General features: G+C 50.7%; 8 protein-coding genes across 8 annotated transcripts; 6 read left to right on the top strand and 2 right to left on the bottom strand.

Annotated features, from left to right (window-relative positions):
* Positions 1–2,772: 2,772 nt before the first annotated feature.
* K489DRAFT_384792 (uncharacterized protein) lies at positions 2,773–3,111 on the top strand (the record flags this gene model as incomplete). Its single annotated transcript, XM_033605940.1, has 1 exon — positions 2,773–3,111. A coding segment is annotated over exon 1 (287 nt), but the record flags the coding sequence as incomplete, so codon positions are not given.
* Positions 3,112–4,655: 1,544 nt separating this feature from the next.
* On the top strand, positions 4,656–7,683 carry K489DRAFT_384791 (uncharacterized protein). Its single transcript, XM_033605939.1, has one exon. It carries the CDS (start codon positions 4,920–4,922, stop codon positions 7,512–7,514), a length of 2,595 nt encoding a protein of 864 aa, XP_033455636.1. The 5' UTR covers positions 4,656–4,919; the 3' UTR covers positions 7,515–7,683.
* A 489-nt stretch (positions 7,684–8,172) lies between these two features.
* On the top strand, positions 8,173–8,862 carry K489DRAFT_374217 (uncharacterized protein; the record flags this gene model as incomplete). Its single annotated transcript, XM_033603506.1, has 3 exons — positions 8,173–8,310; positions 8,363–8,570; positions 8,615–8,862. 3 exons carry the CDS (start codon positions 8,173–8,175, stop codon positions 8,860–8,862), a joined length of 594 nt encoding a protein of 197 aa, XP_033455635.1.
* Positions 8,863–9,167: 305 nt separating this feature from the next.
* On the top strand, positions 9,168–12,644 carry K489DRAFT_346268 (acetyl-CoA synthetase-like protein). Its single transcript, XM_033602338.1, has 2 exons — positions 9,168–9,556; positions 9,620–12,644. The coding sequence occupies exons 1-2, from the start codon at positions 9,186–9,188 to the stop codon at positions 12,564–12,566; spliced, it is 3,318 nt and encodes a 1,105-aa protein (XP_033455634.1). The 5' UTR covers positions 9,168–9,185; the 3' UTR covers positions 12,567–12,644.
* Positions 12,645–13,192: 548 nt separating this feature from the next.
* K489DRAFT_374215 (uncharacterized protein) lies at positions 13,193–13,814 on the top strand (the record flags this gene model as incomplete). Its single annotated transcript, XM_033603505.1, has 2 exons — positions 13,193–13,200; positions 13,268–13,814. 2 exons carry the CDS (start codon positions 13,193–13,195, stop codon positions 13,812–13,814), a joined length of 555 nt encoding a protein of 184 aa, XP_033455633.1.
* A 177-nt stretch (positions 13,815–13,991) lies between these two features.
* Positions 13,992–15,341, bottom strand: K489DRAFT_384789 (uncharacterized protein). The gene has a single exon (XM_033605938.1). It carries the CDS (start codon positions 15,148–15,150, stop codon positions 14,101–14,103), a length of 1,050 nt encoding a protein of 349 aa, XP_033455632.1. The 5' UTR covers positions 15,151–15,341; the 3' UTR covers positions 13,992–14,100.
* Positions 15,342–15,659: 318 nt separating this feature from the next.
* On the bottom strand, positions 15,660–16,592 carry K489DRAFT_404954 (uncharacterized protein). The gene is made up of 2 exons (XM_033607138.1): positions 16,265–16,592; positions 15,660–16,209 (listed from the first exon to the last, which is right to left on the bottom strand). Exon 2 carries the CDS (start codon positions 16,180–16,182, stop codon positions 15,811–15,813), a length of 372 nt encoding a protein of 123 aa, XP_033455631.1. The 5' UTR covers positions 16,183–16,209; positions 16,265–16,592; the 3' UTR covers positions 15,660–15,810.
* An 818-nt stretch (positions 16,593–17,410) lies between these two features.
* K489DRAFT_384786 (uncharacterized protein) lies at positions 17,411–18,366 on the top strand. Its single transcript, XM_033605937.1, has 3 exons — positions 17,411–17,617; positions 17,690–17,868; positions 17,933–18,366. The coding sequence occupies exons 2-3, from the start codon at positions 17,736–17,738 to the stop codon at positions 18,169–18,171; spliced, it is 372 nt and encodes a 123-aa protein (XP_033455630.1). The 5' UTR covers positions 17,411–17,617; positions 17,690–17,735; the 3' UTR covers positions 18,172–18,366.
* The last annotated feature ends 648 nt before the right edge of the window (positions 18,367–19,014 follow it).

The following is a 19,014-nucleotide window of genomic DNA, read 5'->3' as shown; positions in this document are numbered from 1 at the left end:
TCTCATTGTGAACTGTTTCCCTGACTGAGGCGCATTCTCGCCGTGCCACATCTGGTCACGCCTTTAAAAGCCCGAATCAATTTCATGCTCTACTGCCTTATCGCTGATATCGACTTGAAGAGAGCAGAAACATACCTTAAAGAGGGATGAGAGCTAGCTCAGGACAGCGACAATTTCATCTTCCCGAGCGTTAAAGGCGAATCAGTATTGTGCCTCCTCGATTTCAACAAACGGCGAGAGGCGTGCGCATTCTCAAGTCCACCCGGGCAATGCGACATGATACTCTCCTCTGCCGATCGATAAAGACGAAACGCTTCCAACGCAAACCGCCTTTCCAGATTCGCTCTCCCATAGTTGAGAGCCGCCACAAGATGGTACCGAAAGCAGCTCACCCGGTTCGCCTACCGCTCAGAATGAGGACGCATTCATCAGCACCCAAGATTATCAGCAGGGTCGTACTCCAAAGGAATCGACCGACATGTATGGATATTTCGATCGATTGGCTAAGCATTAAGATGTACATAATGATCGACCGTCTCACATCACCATGTGCCCAAGTGTGGCACAACCACAGGGACGCGGTATCCCACTTTCCCTTACTAGGTAGTTACCTTTGGAGTCATCACCCTTTGTACGTGGTTTACAAACTCAGGTACCTAGGTAATCATGCTTTCCAAGGTTGCTTTCTGTAGCTTTCTGAGCCCGGCGTCTTGATGAAGCCGGGCGCACCGAGCGCGCCTTCCGCTCAAAGACTTATAGATGAGTGAGAACTCTGCCCCGGTGGCTGTCAAACTTACCTGAGTATAGTTCGCAAGCATTCCGTCACAACTGCCAATCTGAGCTGATGGGCGAGATTTCCAATTTTTGCCAAATTTGTGAGTGCCACTGTGGCTACGTCTACCACGCTTCTCGCGTTACCAGCGCCTCAACCTCAAACTTGACAGCTGTCGAGGCTTATTGACTTTCTCTACGTGATAAATAAGCAAGTTTTTCATGCCTGTGATTGCCTGAAGTTGCTACCGACTAGAGAGGAGTACAGGATTCCAAGGAGACGTCAGTGACATGCACGGTCTGTACTGACGGCATGATGCTGAGACCGACCCTAGTTGTGTCTGAAGGACCTTCACGCCTGCTAATCCTGCCTTTTCCTCGTACTTACCACTTTAGAGGTAGTCTTTGGTGCACTTCTAGTCCAGATGCAGGCTGTCCGTGAATGGCAAGAGCACAATTAGCCCGTCAGTACGATGAGATCGACAATGCTGTATCGATGGACATCAGACTTTCATGGAATTTTGTACACATATACCAATTACAGGCATATTGCTGAAGCCAGTCTCACCTTCCTCTGTACAGTCGTAGTTGATCTCGTTGTTCACTAATGTTCGTTTGTGAGTCTTGAATGGAAATAATCAATTGAAGTCAACGACCTCAGATCGAAACAAGTGAGTGATTTCGCAATACTTGACGACGAAACCACTGCCAGCCAGTCTCTATTCCCTTACGGACTTCGCTCTTCCTAGTCACTATGCCGACGAGTCACTACGACACGGCCTCGATTCCCATTGTGGAAGAACTTTTCTCTGGCGCCGACGAAGATCTGTTAGCCTTGACTTTAGAAATCGAACGCAGCCATTCGATTTGCCCGTCAGCGTCTGGGCCTCCTACAGTTCCGCAAGTTGAATTGATGCCGATTGATGTCGTCGACCTTACTCGTAGCTCTGAGGATGATAACGACTCCCTGGGTTCGCTGTTGAACACACCTCTCTCTGAGTCTGTGGAAACGATTCTTGACTTTGATAACATTGAGGATGCCGTCTATCCCTCGAAACCACAGCGAGCTTCTGTGCCAGACCCCCGAAAGGCTACTTCGATTCAAGAAACGACCGCCTCGATTCCATTTTCCGATTGGGCGTCACGTTCATCGAAGCCGCAATGTTTGACGTCCGCAATCGAGGGGAAGTCGAAGCGCACATTGGCTACGGCCACATCTCGTCGGACGACAAGGTCAGTGGCGAAGAGCTTGTTAGTTGAAGAGCCACCTCAGTCAGAGACAATTGGAGAAGAATTGAAGACGAATTACGCTACCAGGAAGTCCGACAAAGCTTGCGGCTCCAAGCAATTGGTCCGGAAATCGATTGACAGCATTGCTGTATCTAAAAAGAGGCGGATTAACGCTCATTCTGTCGCCATATCGATCCTAGATCCGGATAAGCAAAGTGGTGTTGACACGAACCTTAGCGACAGCAAGAGCGACGAAGCCAACTGGGAGGATGCGAACAAAGATGTTGGCAGTGACGACGAGTTCGGCGATGTCTCGGCGGGCGATGAGTCGGATGAGGGTTCTGAGTATGGCCTCAGTTCTGAATATGAATTGGACAACGAGCCTCTCTCGGATTGCGCTGGCAATGACGATGCTGTCAATGTCCAGGTCGAGGATTTCGGATCGACACCAGCTCCGTCTGGCCTGTTAGGTCAACAGCATTGTGCGGCGGATCCAACTGCCGCTCCGCTAAAGGAAGCCGAAGAGACGCCGAATGAATTCGACAGTAACAAACTGACGAATGAACAATGGCGAGTAAGATATGCGGGACACCTGCAAGCACGCAATGGCCGCTTCATCCGCGCCAAGTACAAGGAGTATGATCCAGCAGCATTCGAAGCGATTGATGTCTCTGAGCACATTCGTAATGATTTCGACACCAGCAGCTTGAAATTTGATGTCCTCGAAGGCAGATTTCGTCATATCTGGACTCGTTACTACTATGAGGCCGACGAGAAAATTGCTGGTAGAGCTTCACTCATGGCTAAGCCCAGAGCGTATTCACTGAAACGAGTTGATGTCGATTTCGAGATTCGGTTTGTGCTGGCCAACATGCATCCAGATAACAAATACGTTCTCAACCTCCCTAGATCGACTCTCGATCATGAGACTTTATTGCGTATAGCTCCGATTTTCGAGAGCGACCTGCGCAAATGGGTCGTATACATCGTTTGGTACGAATTGCCGGACGGCTCCATCATTCTGATCTATATTGGCAGTTGTACAAGCCGCGAAGGATCATTCGCTCGGCTGTTCAAGATTTATGAGGCTGGGGTGGTTTATCTCAAGAACGGGATTTTCCTTGGCTCCATGAAGCATGTTGGCGCATCTCACCATATGCTGAACCTGCCGAAGGGAACTCGAATGCACATACGTGTCCTATGTTCATTCGATATCCCGAAAGATCCTGCAGAATATGTCCGGGTTAAGAAGATCGTCTTACGATGGGAGGCGATCTTCATGGACGACTTCCAGGTGTTCCCGGAAGCCGCGCCTGGGGAAGTAATCACGATTGGCGCACAAGTTATCGCCCGGACAGAGATTAAATCGTTTTCTACCTCTGTCTGCCCTCCAGGGGAATTGCATAGCTTCCGTGGTCTTAACCGTATGCATCCCTTCGCGCTATCCTTCAAGTTCAGCAAGGCTGCGAGGACACGGACTCTGAACGCAAAGGCGGAACTCGCCAAACAAGGAGGCCGTTGCAAACTGGATGGCCGCCGAATTCATTCTCATCGTCCTGCTAGAAATCCCTTTCGAAACAAGATTCCGGGTTACGATGACAAGTATTGTTGCGAGCATTGTCGTATCTGGCACCGCGTTATGGATGACGATACCCGTGCAAGAGCTTTCGCTTGCGAAACCGTCGCGCAACTTATCGATCTACGGGTCCTTACTGTCGAGCACATGGATATTGACCTGGTTTTCGCGCATGTTACATACTGCGCCGTCTGCGAGAAGCCGTTTCTTCCGAGGCCATCCAATTTGAAAAGCCGGATAAGCACAACGTGTGGCACTAAAAACACTAGAGGAAATCCGAGATGGCGTTCCAAGATCCGAAAGGGCCTGCGAAACAGGTGGCCTGTGCTACGACATCTCGCGATCTGTTGTGTTGAGGATGTGCTTCGTTTCGAAGGTTTCCGGGGCCTGGAACACAAAAGTCCATACAATGAGCTCAGAACTTCTGGATGCGATATCCCAAGGCTTCGCGAAATAATAGCGTATGCCCACTCAATGTACAGGGTCGCAATGAAGGCCAAACCAAGGGCGACCATCATCGCCGGAGAGAAGTGTGGTATTTGCGATTGCAACCTTAGGCAGATCTCAGACACCGAAAAACTTAATGAGGTCGAGGTATCTCGCGATTCCGTTGTCCGGAGCGGAGGTTTCGACGTCAGTGATAAAATGAAAAGCGTGATCAACTGCCTTGCCAATGTTACCTGGCATGTTTGTGGCGGATGTCACCTTGTGATCAAAAAGCGGACGGAACCAGCGTGCCCGGCCAAGTTCAAATGGGCGAAGAACATTTCGTTATCCTCTATCCGGCGTGAGATCGCTTCCTTCAAAGCCGAATCACTCCGGCAAATGAATCGTAAAAGAAGGGCACAAGGCGTTCTCGACGCCAACTAAACTACGAGTACGGTTTCTGGCTGCTCTGTAGCAAATCATCTTATTATACGCGTTCTTGTTCAATATCCTCAATTTGAAACGTTCTAAGGTTCCCATGGTGGGACATGTGACTGCGATCTCACATCTACGGCGCATTCCAATAAGACTTCAGAGTAACGCAAACATGTGGGCAACAACTTCTAGGGCTTGGAAGTGAAAGCGTGTCGCACAAGAATTGTTGTGGCAACGACACATTCCGCCCCCAGCAACATAGTCACAACGCAGACTTGGTCAACCTCGTGTCACGATCGCCTACGAGAAATGTGTTCTCACGGGTTTTCTCATACGAACATCGTCGTCGCTTTCATCACACTCAACGACATCATTCTTCTTCATATTCGAAAGCAATCAATACACTCTGCAACGTTGAACATTTTCATATTCGACAAACCTTCTGCCTTTCGAAAAGCCACCAGGAAACAGAAACACAACCATGACATCGGCGAAACCGTTCAGCGAGGAGGACACCCGCTGGAAAACATTACTTAACGACCAGCTGAGCGAATTTCGATTTGTGCTCGGACTAGGCAGTGTCGAATCGATCCGAGGCCCGAGGAAGCTCTCTAGATACGACATGGATCGCGACCAGGTTGAATTCGTCACTATGGTCCAGCCACCGGGTATGCTGGTAGAAGCAGGCTATCCAGACGCTATTTGTGTCTTGTGGAATACGTGCCGCGTGATCTCGGTGGACATCGACTTGACTGGAGCGACCTGGGAAACGTTGGCCGATCGACTTGAAACAGGACTGATTCAGTACATCGCCAAAAACGACGTCAACGTTCCTACTCAAGGCCGTATGACGCTGGAAATCCTTCGCCGTCAGATCGCTGATCGCGTCGCTTGGATCGATTACAATACATATGCGACCGAAGATTATTTTCGCGAACCTCGCGGCCCACTGGCCATTAACAACAAGGACTTCGTGATGGGCCTCGCCTACAACAACAGAGACGGAATAGTAGCTCCCGGAAACGTCAACTGCCTGGCTATTATTTATTATACATGGCTACGCTTACATCCACGAAACGCGAAATATACGCCAACAAATTTGACGAGAGCGAAAGCAGCGCAGATGGAACGCGAAATTCGCGCGGTATTTTTGAGCCAATCCGACGACGCCCAATCAATGACGGAAGCCGAGTTCGTGGAGCTGCTCAAACTCGAGGCAACGACCAACGCCGAAGTCCTCGGACTTACGAAGGGCGGGAAAGGCGATATCACACGCCACATTCGCCCAAGATGGAATGTCATTGAACCAGGCCAGATTCGGGACCTTGTCATTCAGGGTTACGATCTCATCGATTCGCTTACATGTAAGGACGTCGGCCATCAAAAGAGCAATGCGATGAGCCGAGATGGAAGCGGAAGCAAGAGCGGCAAGGATAACAAAAGTAAGACTCGTGGATCGTCTAGCAAGTTGCCGCAGCTGGGAGGTGGAAAGCCTTTTGACCAGCCAAATGAGGATTCCGAGGACATCGAAAGCAGCGTCGACGACCAGAATGATAGCAACGGGGATGACGAAGATCCCAGTAACGACGAGTCAGAAACAGGTCCAAGTGTCCCAAACATCCGCTTATGGCGATACGGTGTTGACGATTACATGAAGTCAGAGGAAGAGTTAGACGCCGGCCTAAACAAAAGTCCTTGGGAGTTTCCCTACTATCATTGCGTTCACGGAGCGATCAACAGGAAATCGATGCCACCACAGCATACGATCTTTGGCAATGAGGTCACCGGGGAGCTATTCAAGATGTTGCAGAGTGGTGAAGTGACTGGGAGCGAGCTCCGTCGCTGGTATCCAGGAATCTTCAGTGGCGACAAAGGCGGCATTCGTCGCGATGTCCCACCCCTGGGACTGCCGTGCGTTATGAACGGCAACTTTGCTGAGGCTTGTCAGGGATACATCCTGTGCGGCCAAGACGCTCTGGAAGGCGACTTCGAATGCGATGTTAACGAGATCCTCAAATCCAATGCACAGAATCGAAACAAACGCAAGAAAAAGCTCCCATGGCATACCTCACTTACTATTGATGCTTTCACCGCGAAGTTCAAGAAGGCCAATCGCCATTGGCTTAGCGAGTCCGACCTCGTGTTCGATCCGGAGAACGTTAAGTGCTGGCCGGTGGAGGTCGATCTCGCCTCAATCAATGCCGACGAAGCATGGCTCGATAAGCTTCAGCATCTGCGAGGCTCTGAAGATTCAGTAGCTCGAAGAGCAGTCCAAGAATTCGTTATGGATGTTCGCAACATGAAGAATGATATTGCGGGGTTCGTCCATCCCAAGTTTGACGGGAAAGCGAAGCCAACACCTGTGGATTACGACAATCCTGACGTTATTACATGTAGCAAGCGGCTCTTCGTCGGGCGGAGCGAGAATCGTAAAGGCTGGGCCCCGGCGGACGAGGCTCTTGCTTTCGAAACCATTCAGAGCAGTCAAAACGAATACTTGGAGCCAGAAGACTTGTCAGACAATGATGATAACGATCTAACCAAGCATGACCACGATGCTGCCTTCGTCGGCTTTCGCACACGGCTGTCACAACCAAATTCGAAAAAGCGCAAGACCACAGATGACTTCACGGACGACGAAAAGCCAGTGCCCAAGGCCTTGAAGACGGGTCGCCTCTTGAATGTTCCCAGCAATCAAGTTCTCTTCGACCGCTACATGCACAAGCAATTATGGGACCAGGATATCGAGAACCAGATCGTGAAGCTGTTCATCGAGCAAGATCGTCGTGATGAGGCTCGTCTTAAGGAACAGGCGACGATATCGTCTACGGATACGACCGCAATGCTGCCCCCGATTCCAAGTGACAGCTCGCAATCTCGCAAGACCAAGGGCCGCGCAAGTAGTGTCTTGTCTTCGGTGGCTCTACCGAGCCCGACTCCAACGAAGACGACTGCGAGTGCGCCAGCCGTCAAGGGCAACGATACTCCGAATACGACTGCTGGGCCAGCCAAAACGACGACCGCTGCCGTCACTCAGCCTCGTCGCTCTCGGCGCGATCGAAAGACACGCCAGTGAGGGACCTTATCATGAGAAAACGTAAGGATTGCCTACATGGGCAGGCAGGCGATGACTATGACTCTAGAAGGACCGCAGTACCATCTCTGTATTCGAAAGCAGTCTTTGTTGATTTTTCAGATTCTTTCTATAGCCGTGATCGAATGTTGAATGCAGTAGTGCGTCGAGATAGTTTTGTCAATATGGTTATCACGTTACGTCTTCCTCATTGTCATCATCGATGATGGCATCCTCCTGATGACCTATAGAAACGATTTGATCTGCTTTTATCTTTGATACTACTAAATCTACGTCCAGACAGAACACTTAAACAACGCCAATTATGCCCGACAATCTTGGGATTCATTGAAAGTCACATCTCATTTGATTCGACGAAAAGGGATTCGTCTTCCTTGACGTTCCTCACATATACTGTAGATGGCTCGGATTACTGTATGGTCATGTTTGAATGCGGTTCCAGCAGCATTATTGATATGATATTGTGGCGTCCGAAGCCGCCTCGCAGATAGAGTTTGACTTTGTCGCCGACCTTGAATGCATGAGGTATTGTCATCGCTCGTGCCATCGCTCGTGCCATCGCTCGTGCCCACGCCAGTGCGTCTGACATGCCGAAAAGCGAGAGTCTTGGGATTTTTTATGCGCGACTGATCAGAAAGTCATGTCACATGCAATTACACGAGAACAGTTTTACTTTTCTGGTTCATGGAATCTACGCCACAGATCTGAAGTTATTATCACAGCAGAACATCATCCACAGAATGTTGATTTAAGTACGCGAGTCATGCTGCCCGCGGAGGTGCGCCTGACTTGGGAGGTAGTCCCTGAGATCATATCAATGACCTCGGCAGCCAACTGAGATCGCGGGCTTCCACGACACAAACACATACCTAGGTGCCCACGTGCCTCCGGAATTCTCGCGCGCGGGACCTGCCAAAGCATTGCCGCTGCACAGCAAACGGAAATTTGTGGTTGCTAAAATTGCAGGGCAAAGTTCACTTGCCGTGGCGAGAACATGCGCTTCGAATGAGGTTGAAGGACCACTAGCGGAGACGGCAGGTGCGACGAAATACTCGCCTTTTAGAATAGTTCGCGTTGGACAGCTGGGTGGCAGAATGCCAATCTGCCCCGATCTGTGACCGAGCTAGTTCAAAAGCAGCTCAACGATGAGGATGACTTCTGGGCTGACCATGATGATGATGGCTTTGGTAATCGGTTCACTCTTTACGATGAACCAGATTATCAAGATGGATTCATGTGGGATTGCCGCGACACTGCAGGCGATGCTGAAGGTTGCGTGAAAAACAGGCACAAGCCGGTTGGTTACAGCGACAAGCGCGCAAGGGCATGAATTTCGCCCGGACGATCGTCATATATGCCTTTTGTCATTATTGTTGTTGTTATCATAAGTCTATTCCATGAACGTGTTGAAGAACAGGGGTCTTAGATGAAAATCTCCGCTGCATATGAATTGTTATAGCGACCACCCAAGAAGCTGAGATCATCAATCTATCTCAAGTGGAGCTCATGAGGTCGCGATGACGATGAGATTATGGACGTGTACGAGCTGTGTGGCTTAGGGTTGTCTTCGTCCTCTCTCTATATAGACAACAACAGAACGATCAGGATTGTCATCGTTGAACGTGCAATATAGAGCTCAGATTGGAGAAGAGGATGTCGGAATCACGGTTGACATATTTCACGTGTACTCTCGGCCAAGCTGCAGAGTGGAACAAGAAACATCCTCATCATTACACGACTGTCAATCACCTCGTTGACGAACAAGCCGAGAGCTCGCCTCTCCGACAAGCAATCAACTTTCCGAATATTGGTCCCGACAAAAGTAGTAACCATGCAAAGTCGGAATTCACATACCAAGAGCTACGGGCGCATTCAATCGCAGCTGCAAGAAAATTTGATCTAAAACTTCAGGAAACGAACCTCAATAGCTCGTCTGTAGTCGGCCTTCTGTGCACGAGCACCCCCGAGTTCCTCCTTGCATGGCTGGGATTGATGAGACTCGGAAAGTCGGTCTTGTTGCTTGCGTATGTTCTCCACAGCCTCTTGATACGTACCGCTATGCAGTAGGCATGATCTGACGTGTGCAGTCCTCAGCTAGACGGGAATGCGATCAAGCACCTTTGCAGTACTTTATCGGCGGAGGTGATCTTTGCGGACTCCCGTCTTTACGAAATTGCTAAGCACGTTGACGATCAAATTGGAGCCATCAACCTCAGTGACGTGCTTGAAGCTCCACAGGTGGGCGATTCATACTTATCAACCAATATCAAATCTAGTGATGTTGCTTTCCTATTTCACACGTCAGGCACATCGTCGGGATTGCCCAAGAGCATTCCGCAGACTCATCACGCAGCAGTAGGCGTGCTTCCAAATTTGTCTGCCAGTCAAGGGCAGGCTACATTCTCCACCACACCACTGTATCATGGAGGCATAGCAGATTGTCTACGTGCCTGGTCGAGCGGCGCCACCATTCACCTCTTTCCAGGAACGCAACCAATTACCACGACGAATATACTGCGAGCACTTGACCAAGCGAACAAACATGCAGATAGGGCATGCACTGTTAAGTACTTTACTTCTGTACCTTACATCCTGCAGATGCTCGTCGCAGAGCCAGCATCATCGGAAGGATCCCAGGGAATATTGGCCTTACAGCAGATGGATCTCGTTGGCGTTGGTGGTGCAGCACTTCCGACTTCGCTTGGAGACGAACTAGTCTCGAATAGTGTGAACCTGGTCTCACGATATGGCAGCGCCGAATGTGGATTCTTGCTTTCTTCACATAGAGAATACGAGATAGATCACGAATGGTCGTGGCTGAGATCAGATCCCATTCTGCAGCCAAGATTCTATGACTTTGAGCCTCAAGCAAATGCCAGCACCGGAGATGAGCCTGAGTTGTATGAGTTTGTGGTGAAGCCTGAATGGCCGCACAGAGGAAAGACTAATCGACCGGATGGATCCTTTGCAACAGCTGATCTGTTCGAAAAACACCCATCTGTTCCGAATGCCTGGCGCTATCACAGTAGAGCGGATGCCCAGATCGTACTCGTGAACGGCAAGAAATTCGATCCTTCGCCGATCGAAGGTGAATTGCTAGCATCAGCGGCTGGTCAACGATTCATCAAAGATGCTTTGATTTTTGGCACGGGCCGTGAGGTCCCAGGACTCTTGTTGATTGCCCGTGACAGCAAGAATGGCATTGACGAAGAGCATCTCGTGAAGGAGGTCTGGTCCACGATTGAAGAGATGAATAAAGACACCCAGAACCATGCCAGGATAAGCCGTGCAAACATCGTTATTGCAAGAAACCAATCGTCTGATGCATTGGCGCTGCCCAAGAGTAGCAAGGGCACGATTCTACGGAAGCAAGCGGAGGCCTTATTTCAAGCTGTTATAGAGAGGGCTTATGGAGATACAACCGGTGATGATGCCTCGCACGGTAAATCGCTTGGCGACATGTCGGAGGAACATATTTCGGAAGTGCTCTCCAAGCTGTTCGACGATGTTCTGGGTCGGCATATCGAGCCATCAAGGGATCTATTCACGCAAGGCGTGGATTCGATCGCCTGCATGCAGCTAAGAAAGCGTATCAGCAAGACACTTCTCGATTCTTCTGACACGGCTCTTCCTCTCAATGTCATCTACGACCAAGGCTCCATTGATCGTCTGTCGCAATACATATTCAAGAGGCGCAATCCGAATGACGCATACCATGAGTCCGAAGATGATCAGTCTAGAGAAGAGCAGCGCATGCTGGATTTACTGGATACATACCGACATCAGATAAAACCACCAAGGACTGCCCACAGTCAAGATAGAAAGCGGAACGTTGTTCTGACAGGTGCTACTGGTCTTCTTGGTGCTCATCTGCTAGATTTGCTCCTGCAGGATCCCGATGTTGCTCAGGTCACCTGTTTGGTAAGAGCAACAAGCATCAGCGATGCAGCAGAGAGAGTGTCCAACTCACTCACGGCCCGAGGATTGACTGCTTCTGGAGGCTCAAGGGAGAACCAGGCACGTCTAGCGTGTCTACCGTGCGAATTGGACAACGACAGGCTCGGACTCATGGAAGGCGAATGGAAGAAAACCGCCGATGAGACCACACTGATTGTTCACTCTGCGTGGCCGGTAAATTTCGCACTCCGGCTCGGATCTTTCGAGAGTCAGCTTGCTGGTCTTCGAAACCTGTTGCGCTTGAGAGATGCCACTCAAGACTCCGCAGCTCACTTTGTATTTGTTTCCTCAATCGCTGCCGTATCTGCTGCAAGTGTCACAGATGCACCGATATCAGAGAGTTTGAGCTTCAACCCAGCCGATGCTTCTCCTCTAGGATATTCAAGATCTAAATGGGTTGCGGAGAGAATATGCGCTTCGAATGAGGTTGAAGGACCACGAGCGGAGACGGCAGGTACGATGGAATACTCGCCAATCACAATTATTCGAGTTGGGCAGCTTTGTGGCAACGTCAAAGGCGCGTGGAACAGGACCGAAGCATACCCGCTCATGCTCTCTGCCGCCAAGATCACAGGATGTCTTCCAAGGCTTGACAATGCCCTTACCTGGCTACCGGCTGATCAAGCTGCGAGAGCCATAATCGAGATCTCCTTTGAGCCCATTAATCGGAAAAGTAATGCAACAACATTGTACCACGTGCTAAATCATCATCAAACCCCAACATGGAGCGAAACCATGTCAGAGATTGTCGAATCTGCGCGGTCTGCTGCCAAGGAAGATCCCGCCAAGGGAGGTTCAAAAGCGCCATGGGCAGATGTCGAATTAGTCCCGCCATCCTCATGGCTCCAACGTCTTGAGCAGGCGCTAGAGACCACCGATCATCCAGCGCGATCATTGCTTTCTCTTTGGAAAAGCGCACATGCGACAGAACAGCAGAGCGTGGCACCAGAGTTCTGCAGTGATGAAGCACAGGCTGTTTCAGAAACTATGCGCAAAGTGCAGCCTTTGAGAAAGGAAGACGTGATGCGGATGTGGTCGTGGATTGACAAGGACGAGCAGACCGCCTCTCAAGCATGAGTGCCTACAAATGGGACATACGGCCGTCGACGGCTGCGTCGTGTGGACTCAGCCGATAACGACCATCGGATTGTTGCTGCTCAGTCCATGCGGTCGTTCTCGCGAATGGTGCCCACCTGGGCAGGTGAATAGCTCGGTTGTTGGCTGAAAATGGAATCAAATGGAAGCTGGAGAGTCGCAGATTTTATGTCAGCAACAACGAATCATCGTCGCCTCAAATGATGTAAAGGCGCAGGACGGTGGGACGAGAGCTCGAAAGCGGGCTCGGACCTGAACTTTGTTTAGAAATGGCCTGCGTTTCCGCCAATCAATGGCGTGCCATTGGCCTCGCTTACCCATTTTCACGGAGGGTAACCCCGGTAGCCCCGCAGGAATTTCCGGGGAAGAAGGGATTCCAATGGCGCACAGCGAGCGAGTACAGCTGCGCAGCTTCTGGGTCACAAGCAAGAAATTCATCGGGATTATTTTTAGTGTGAGGGAAGCTGTAGCTGGAGCCTGGAGCTCGTCGGGGAGTCGGTATCACCTTATGTTCTCCTTCATTCCCAATCAAATTCCTCCTTCTTCACTCTCTTAACATCTTGCTATCAACGCATTTGCAAAAGACTCACCACGACAATACCGCAATCATGTCCAAGTAAGTACTCAGTGAACTTGCCGAACGTTGTGAGCCACCGACTGACCTGTCATTTCTCGTTCTCCAGGCCACTTCATCCCGCGACCGTTCACTTTCCCATCGCCTTCCTTTTCCTCGGATTCGGCCTTGATATCATCTATCAAGCCGGCGACCGAATCCCCGCCAATGTTTCTCAGCACCTCCCCAACGCCGCCGACCTCACCCGCGCCAGCTACTACCTCATCCTGCTCGGCCTGATCAGCGCCGTGCCAGCCGTGATCACCGGTCTCCAGCAAAACATCCTGATGATTGTCAAGCAGGGAATGTATGAGACCGACGGCAAGACCATCAAGACCAAGGTCAAGGCCGCCATCTCTCACGCCGTCGTTATTGACATCAGCCTCGCCTTGACGGCGTATGCCTGGTACGCTCGTCGCACACAACTTCTCGCCGGTGTCATTCCCACCAAGCTCAACATTGCCCTTCCCTACGCACCTGAGGCGTGGGTTGTTGGTGCAGAGGTTGCGGCTTTGGCGATCATGTCGTTCGGTGCCAACATCGGTGGATCTCTGACCTACAACTACGGTGTCGGTTTCTCGTCGCTGAGCGCGGCTGTCAACAAGAAGAAGCAGTAAATGGTGACACTGTCTTGTCTGCAATGAGGGCATGCACACGGAGGACGTACGTTACATTGGATGGATAAGGATAAGGGCGGCGTTGAATTATCTAGGTAATGAACAACGAGCGGCCTAGGTCATTAACAAATGGCGAAGCGCAGCGCGTATGATAAAGCACGACTTGCAAGCGCTGGTCTTTATACGAACCATGAAGAAACAAAAAAGCATTCGCAATCATCCGCATATGTGCATTACAATTGCATTTTGGACTTTTAGTTCGTGTTTACATCTTATGTTCGTCAGATCATAACTTCGCGCCAGCCTGCAGCGCTTCCTCTCTCGTGATGACTGCAAGGTTCCTTGGGCCTTCCTTGCTGAAAGCCGTCAGTACAAAGTAGTCTTTGCATCCTTCACGCTTCAAGCCCGCTTGCTCGAGCTCCAATCCCGGCCGATGCAAGCCCATGACCGATCGTCCATCCTCACGCTTCTTACTCAGCGGCACAGGTCCGGGTGAAATGCACATGTCGGTCCAGGCAGGTGAACCGCTTTTCACAAATTCGAATAGCCGCTTCCGTCGTGCCTCTAGCTCTGCCCGCTCAAGAGGTGCCCTCGACAATGACCCGTATGCTGACGGCGCATCGAGCCCATCGAGGTATTGTGCAACCAAATGGAGCAGGAAAAACTGCGGTGGGAACATGATCAATCTTCCCTCCTGCGCTAATCTACACCATGCCGACGCAGGCAGAAAACGTGCAGTCGTGTGCTCCTTGCCGCCATCCGTCGTCGGCGTGGGAATACGAACTTCCGCCTCGCTCTCCGCCGCCTCTGCCAACGCATCGTTCACGCCCGACGCCGATTTCGAGGTCGGCAGGAAGTATAGATACATCTGCGTCGTGAATCTACGCGGTACGTTTGTCGGCGTGACCCATCGCGTAAAGGGTATCAGACCATCGAGGTCCGCTCGGCCGCCTTTCTGCGCGAGCCATTTCTCAAAAGGGATTTGATCTGCATGGACCGCTTTCCGGCCGGCCTCGCGCTCGGCCTCGGGGACTTCGATGAGGCGGCCGAATCCATTGTTCCGCGCGAGGAGGATTCCGGATTCTTCGAATGTCTCCCGAATGGCGGCCATGCGGTATACTTCGCTGTCTTCGTGTCTCAAGGGAGAGTCTGCTGCTGGGGCTTCGCCATCGTGGAATGCGGAGACGTTTCCTCCCGGGAAGACGTGTGCGCTCGGGAATGATGAGGATTGCTTCACGCGCTGGAGGAGCAAGACCTGGTTTTGGGGTGAGATGAGTAGGACACTGGAGCTTGGTCGCGGTACGTCCAATTTCTTCTCTTTGGCTGCTGCAGGCATCTTGTCCAGACCGCTCTCGCTGGAATACAGGCGGCTCTGCCGAATTGGTGCACGTTGGGCCGGATATGTTTGAGCCTGCTTTGGACCTTGCTCGCACGCTCGCGTTGCTGACAGTTTTCTATGCGATGGTCCTCGAAAACAGCTACCTAATGCTCGATTCCTGATTACGTGTGTTGGAACCAGCATTGACATATTTACCTCGAGTCGCAAAGTCCATGCGTCCGGCGTCATGGATCCCGCTCCAGGGCTGTTCATGGTGTGAGGATGACTAATCTTAGCAGTCCGTTTGTGATGAGTAAGCGTGTGTCAATCGCAGAGGTCTAGGGTTACAGTATTCTCAGCTGGAATTCTTTTGTCTTCTTCAAACATCTCAAAGTTTACAACTCTGGCCTATCGCGTGCGAAGTTAAATAATGCTGGCAGAATCTTTATGGTAAAAGATCTTGGAAGAAGGAACGTAGCTCCATTGGTATACTGCAAAAGACACAATCACGCAAAATTGAGAAACATCATTTCTGGTGGATGATTGATTGTCTACATATGAACGTCTCGCTTTCGGAATAACAGGTCCGAACACATCTGAGAAGCTTAACTTGCATTTAATTTTCCTAGAAGCAGCAACGCTCATCTCCATTCAGCTTGCTCAAGTTCCATCGCTCATCTAGCAAGCCTTGGTAGACCAGAAGTGGAAAGGAGCATTCGCAACACCCTTGTCGTCCAAACGGTACTTGGTACCAAAAGTCACATCCTTGAAGGTCTGGCTTCCAACCACACCGCCACTTCGGCAGTCATTGCTCTTGTAGGTCTGAAGGCAGTACGGTCCGTCGGCGGTGCCGCATGTGAGGCAGCCGCCCTGAGAAAAGACGATGTAGTCGGCGCCACTGTTCTGGAAGCAAGCGTCGTTGCCGACATCGTAGTTGACGGCACCGACCTGGTCACCGGTTCTTGTGTAGAAGGTAGAGTAGACGTCGGCAGCGGCGACTGAGGTGGCGAGAGCGCCGATGAGGGCGACGATTTGGACGTTGACGAGCATCGTGATGATGTTGTTTGGGGAGTTTGTCTGCACAAAGATATGTCAGGAATCCGTCGGCTCTGGTATTTTCCATGTGACTTACTTGATGGGTATGAAAAGCTGAGAAGATGCGGTGTTTGCTGAGTCGATGAGTTGCTCGAGAAGGTCGTTCTTGAAGGCCTTATATCTATTTCTCTACGGCTGCCCTTCAAGGAGTGTAGGCCAAAGAATCATCTTCATGACAACCATGACGTACTCATGTCGTTGAAAGCCTCGCATAGCAATGCAGTCCCCGGTCGAGCACTTCGAAATTATGCGACATGAGTCGAAATGATATTACGTGACATGAGTCACAATGATATTGAAAGCGATCCTATCCTTCTCGTCGATCGAAGGCACGATTGAGACAAGCGGACCAGGCTGGAGGCTAATGATTTAGCCGGACACGTGCCGAAGCCGTGACTTGCACGATATCGCACGCGGAGCAGGGATATTTTAGCGTCACTGGTGCTTACAGCTTAATGTTGGGAGCGATCTGGGTGTTTGGAAGAAATTTCAAGGTTCTGTGCACGTTTCTGAACGCAGCGCACCTACGACCACGCTGCAGCTTCTTTCCCGAGAACATATCTGGGCCGTGCACTTACTATCAGACGCAAAATGGAGCGATTCGCGATCCGCGGCCATGTCTTGAAGCCAAAGACACTCGAGCAGAGACCTCCCCAATTTGATCTCACACTCTGTGAAGCTGTCCAATACACGGTGCCTGTCCTTCAAAGCGCCAGTGAAGATCAATGCCGGCATTGGTAGCCGCCCCGCCTTGCTCGACCCAAGTTGTTCACCACATCGTCTTACAGATGCGCGTCAATTCGGGATTCAGCCGCATCCAATTTTGGATTGGCGTCCATTCTCCGGCTTTTGTCAAATTATAGCAACCATGACTTTCTCTGAGGTGACATCACGAGAGTGGGGGTCGAAGCGGGTTTCCGAATGTTAGCCTTCACAGCCCCAACATGTCCGCCAACTTTAAATCTTGTGCCACGCGTACGATCTCGAGGAGCATCGCCGATCGTCCGCTAGCCTGTCGAAATAAAGCTTCTGACCGCTAAGTCAAACGCCGTGAAGGATCGCTAGTTCTCATGTAGGCTGCACATGTTGTGCACTTGTCTCATCGTGAGCCTTGAAGGGTGGACAAGACTCACAGTGAGTCGAAAATCCAAAGGTGAGATCCTTCATGACGCACGCCAATGGAGCGTCGCAAGAGCGACGTGATCATGATACTGTCCCATGGTAACGAAGCAATGTTCTGTGGAGATGGTAGCATGTGCATCTCTGTATCGGTCATTGCGGAAAGATTCTTGTCGTTAGAGGTTTCTTTGCGAAACGATTCTATATAAGCGGTGCACGATGCCCGCAAAAAACGACATTTCTTTGAAGGCACTTCTCATCCAACCTTCTGGTGAGTCCTCTATGCTGAGGATTACCTCGTCTTGTGATTTCGCTCCGAGAAAATGCTAAGACATGATCGCAGACTATTCTACTCCTTGACAACAATCAACGCACTCTTATCATCAAACATGCAGTTCAACATGAAGCTCGTCGCTTTCCTGAGCATTGCCACCGGCACCTTCGCTGCCGATGTATACTCGATCTTCTTCACAGAAAACGACAAAAAAGTCGGAAGCACCAACTATGATGTCTCCAACGACAGTGAGTTGTCCTAATATCATTCGCAATAGATGTTGGACACTACTGACGCCATTTGATGTTGCAGGCTGCTTCCTCAACGCGGGCTCAACCAAGGTGTCTTTCAGCCAAGCAACGGCCAACTCGTTCGCTGAAGGACCGTACTGCCTTACTGGTTACAGTGATGATGGGTGTGGCTCGTCGACTGGTTCGCAAACATTCGAACACGTTCCCGTCGCGAACAGGGCGGAGAATGGCGTTAAAATTATCCTTGACGGCGGTGTTGCATCTGGATCACACAAGAAGTGGACCCTCGGCAACTGCTAGATGATATTATCAACCTATCATCTCCACTATTCCAAGCGACTAGACGGCGTTGCTGGGCCTAGAAGAGATTCGGCAATGTCGAGAGTTTCGAATCAAAAAATAGCGGGATGCTTGAAATTGTTAGATATCAATCAAACTTTGAATGCGCGCATGTGGCGTGATTAATCTACGAAGTCTTCTTCTGATAAGTAATCCGACTGTCTCTTTCTTCACAATATAATTGCTCAATCGGGTGTTTTGCGATTGTTCTCCGTGTTACGTGCTTTGGTGGTCGGCACCATCTTCAACCAGTCAGCCCGGCAGCCTTTGTTCAGATATCGGTGCTCCTGACAGCGGGTAGACCCGCACTCACCTTCTTCCGAGTCGGCGTAGTCATTATCTTCACAAAACTTAAATTGGCTTCCGAGGTTGTGATCCTGGCCAGAGGCGGAAAGAGCAAGCCCGGCAATCCAAGAAGAAGCCCCTCGAAACTCAGCAGAAGCCCGCCAAAAAGTCGAACTCATCTTCAAAATCGACTGTCAAGTCAAAGGAGACCGGTCGCGATGGTGACGGAGATGGTGACGATGACGGGAGGAAGAAGCCTAATACCTATGCCAGAGATGTGTTTCCCAGTCAACAAAGCAAAAGCGGCGGCGAGGATTCTGCAGAGGACGATGACGACGACGACGACGACGATGACATCGGTGCGGAAGGTGAACCGGGGGCAACACGACTCCGTGGCTATCAGGCTTCAAGCTCGTAATCTGGCAACATGGCCGGAATGATCATGACAAGAATGCCAAATAGCTAGAAGAGCCAAGTGAAAGAAGGGGTGGGAGTTACTCAACTACTTCGCCATCCGCG

Source organism: Dissoconium aciculare (genome assembly GCF_010015565.1).
Source record: "Dissoconium aciculare CBS 342.82 unplaced genomic scaffold K489scaffold_17, whole genome shotgun sequence".
NCBI lineage: Eukaryota > Fungi > Ascomycota > Dothideomycetes > Mycosphaerellales > Dissoconiaceae > Dissoconium > Dissoconium aciculare.
Note: the sequence above shows the minus strand (reverse complement) of the source record. Positions and strands in the feature narration are given on the sequence as shown.

What these genes read in the sequence shown, in the direction of transcription:
- K489DRAFT_384791 (XM_033605939.1), top strand. Translation starts at nt 4,920, where the DNA reads ATGACATCGGCGAAACCGTTCAGCGAGGAGGACACCCGCTGGAAAACA.
- K489DRAFT_346268 (XM_033602338.1), top strand. Translation starts at nt 9,186, where the DNA reads ATGTCGGAATCACGGTTGACATATTTCACGTGTACTCTCGGCCAAGCT. An exon ending in AAGTCGGTCTTGTTGCTTGC is followed by an intron (nt 9,557 to 9,619) that starts GTATGTTCTCCA and finishes TGACGTGTGCAG; the next exon opens with TCCTCAGCTAGACGGGAATG.
- K489DRAFT_384786 (XM_033605937.1), top strand. Translation starts at nt 17,736, where the DNA reads ATGCAGTTCAACATGAAGCTCGTCGCTTTCCTGAGCATTGCCACCGGC. An exon ending in CTATGATGTCTCCAACGACA is followed by an intron (nt 17,869 to 17,932) that starts GTGAGTTGTCCT and finishes TTGATGTTGCAG; the next exon opens with GCTGCTTCCTCAACGCGGGC.
- K489DRAFT_384789 (XM_033605938.1), bottom strand. Translation starts at nt 15,150, where the DNA reads ATGCCTGCAGCAGCCAAAGAGAAGAAATTGGACGTACCGCGACCAAGC.
- K489DRAFT_404954 (XM_033607138.1), bottom strand. Translation starts at nt 16,182, where the DNA reads ATGCTCGTCAACGTCCAAATCGTCGCCCTCATCGGCGCTCTCGCCACC.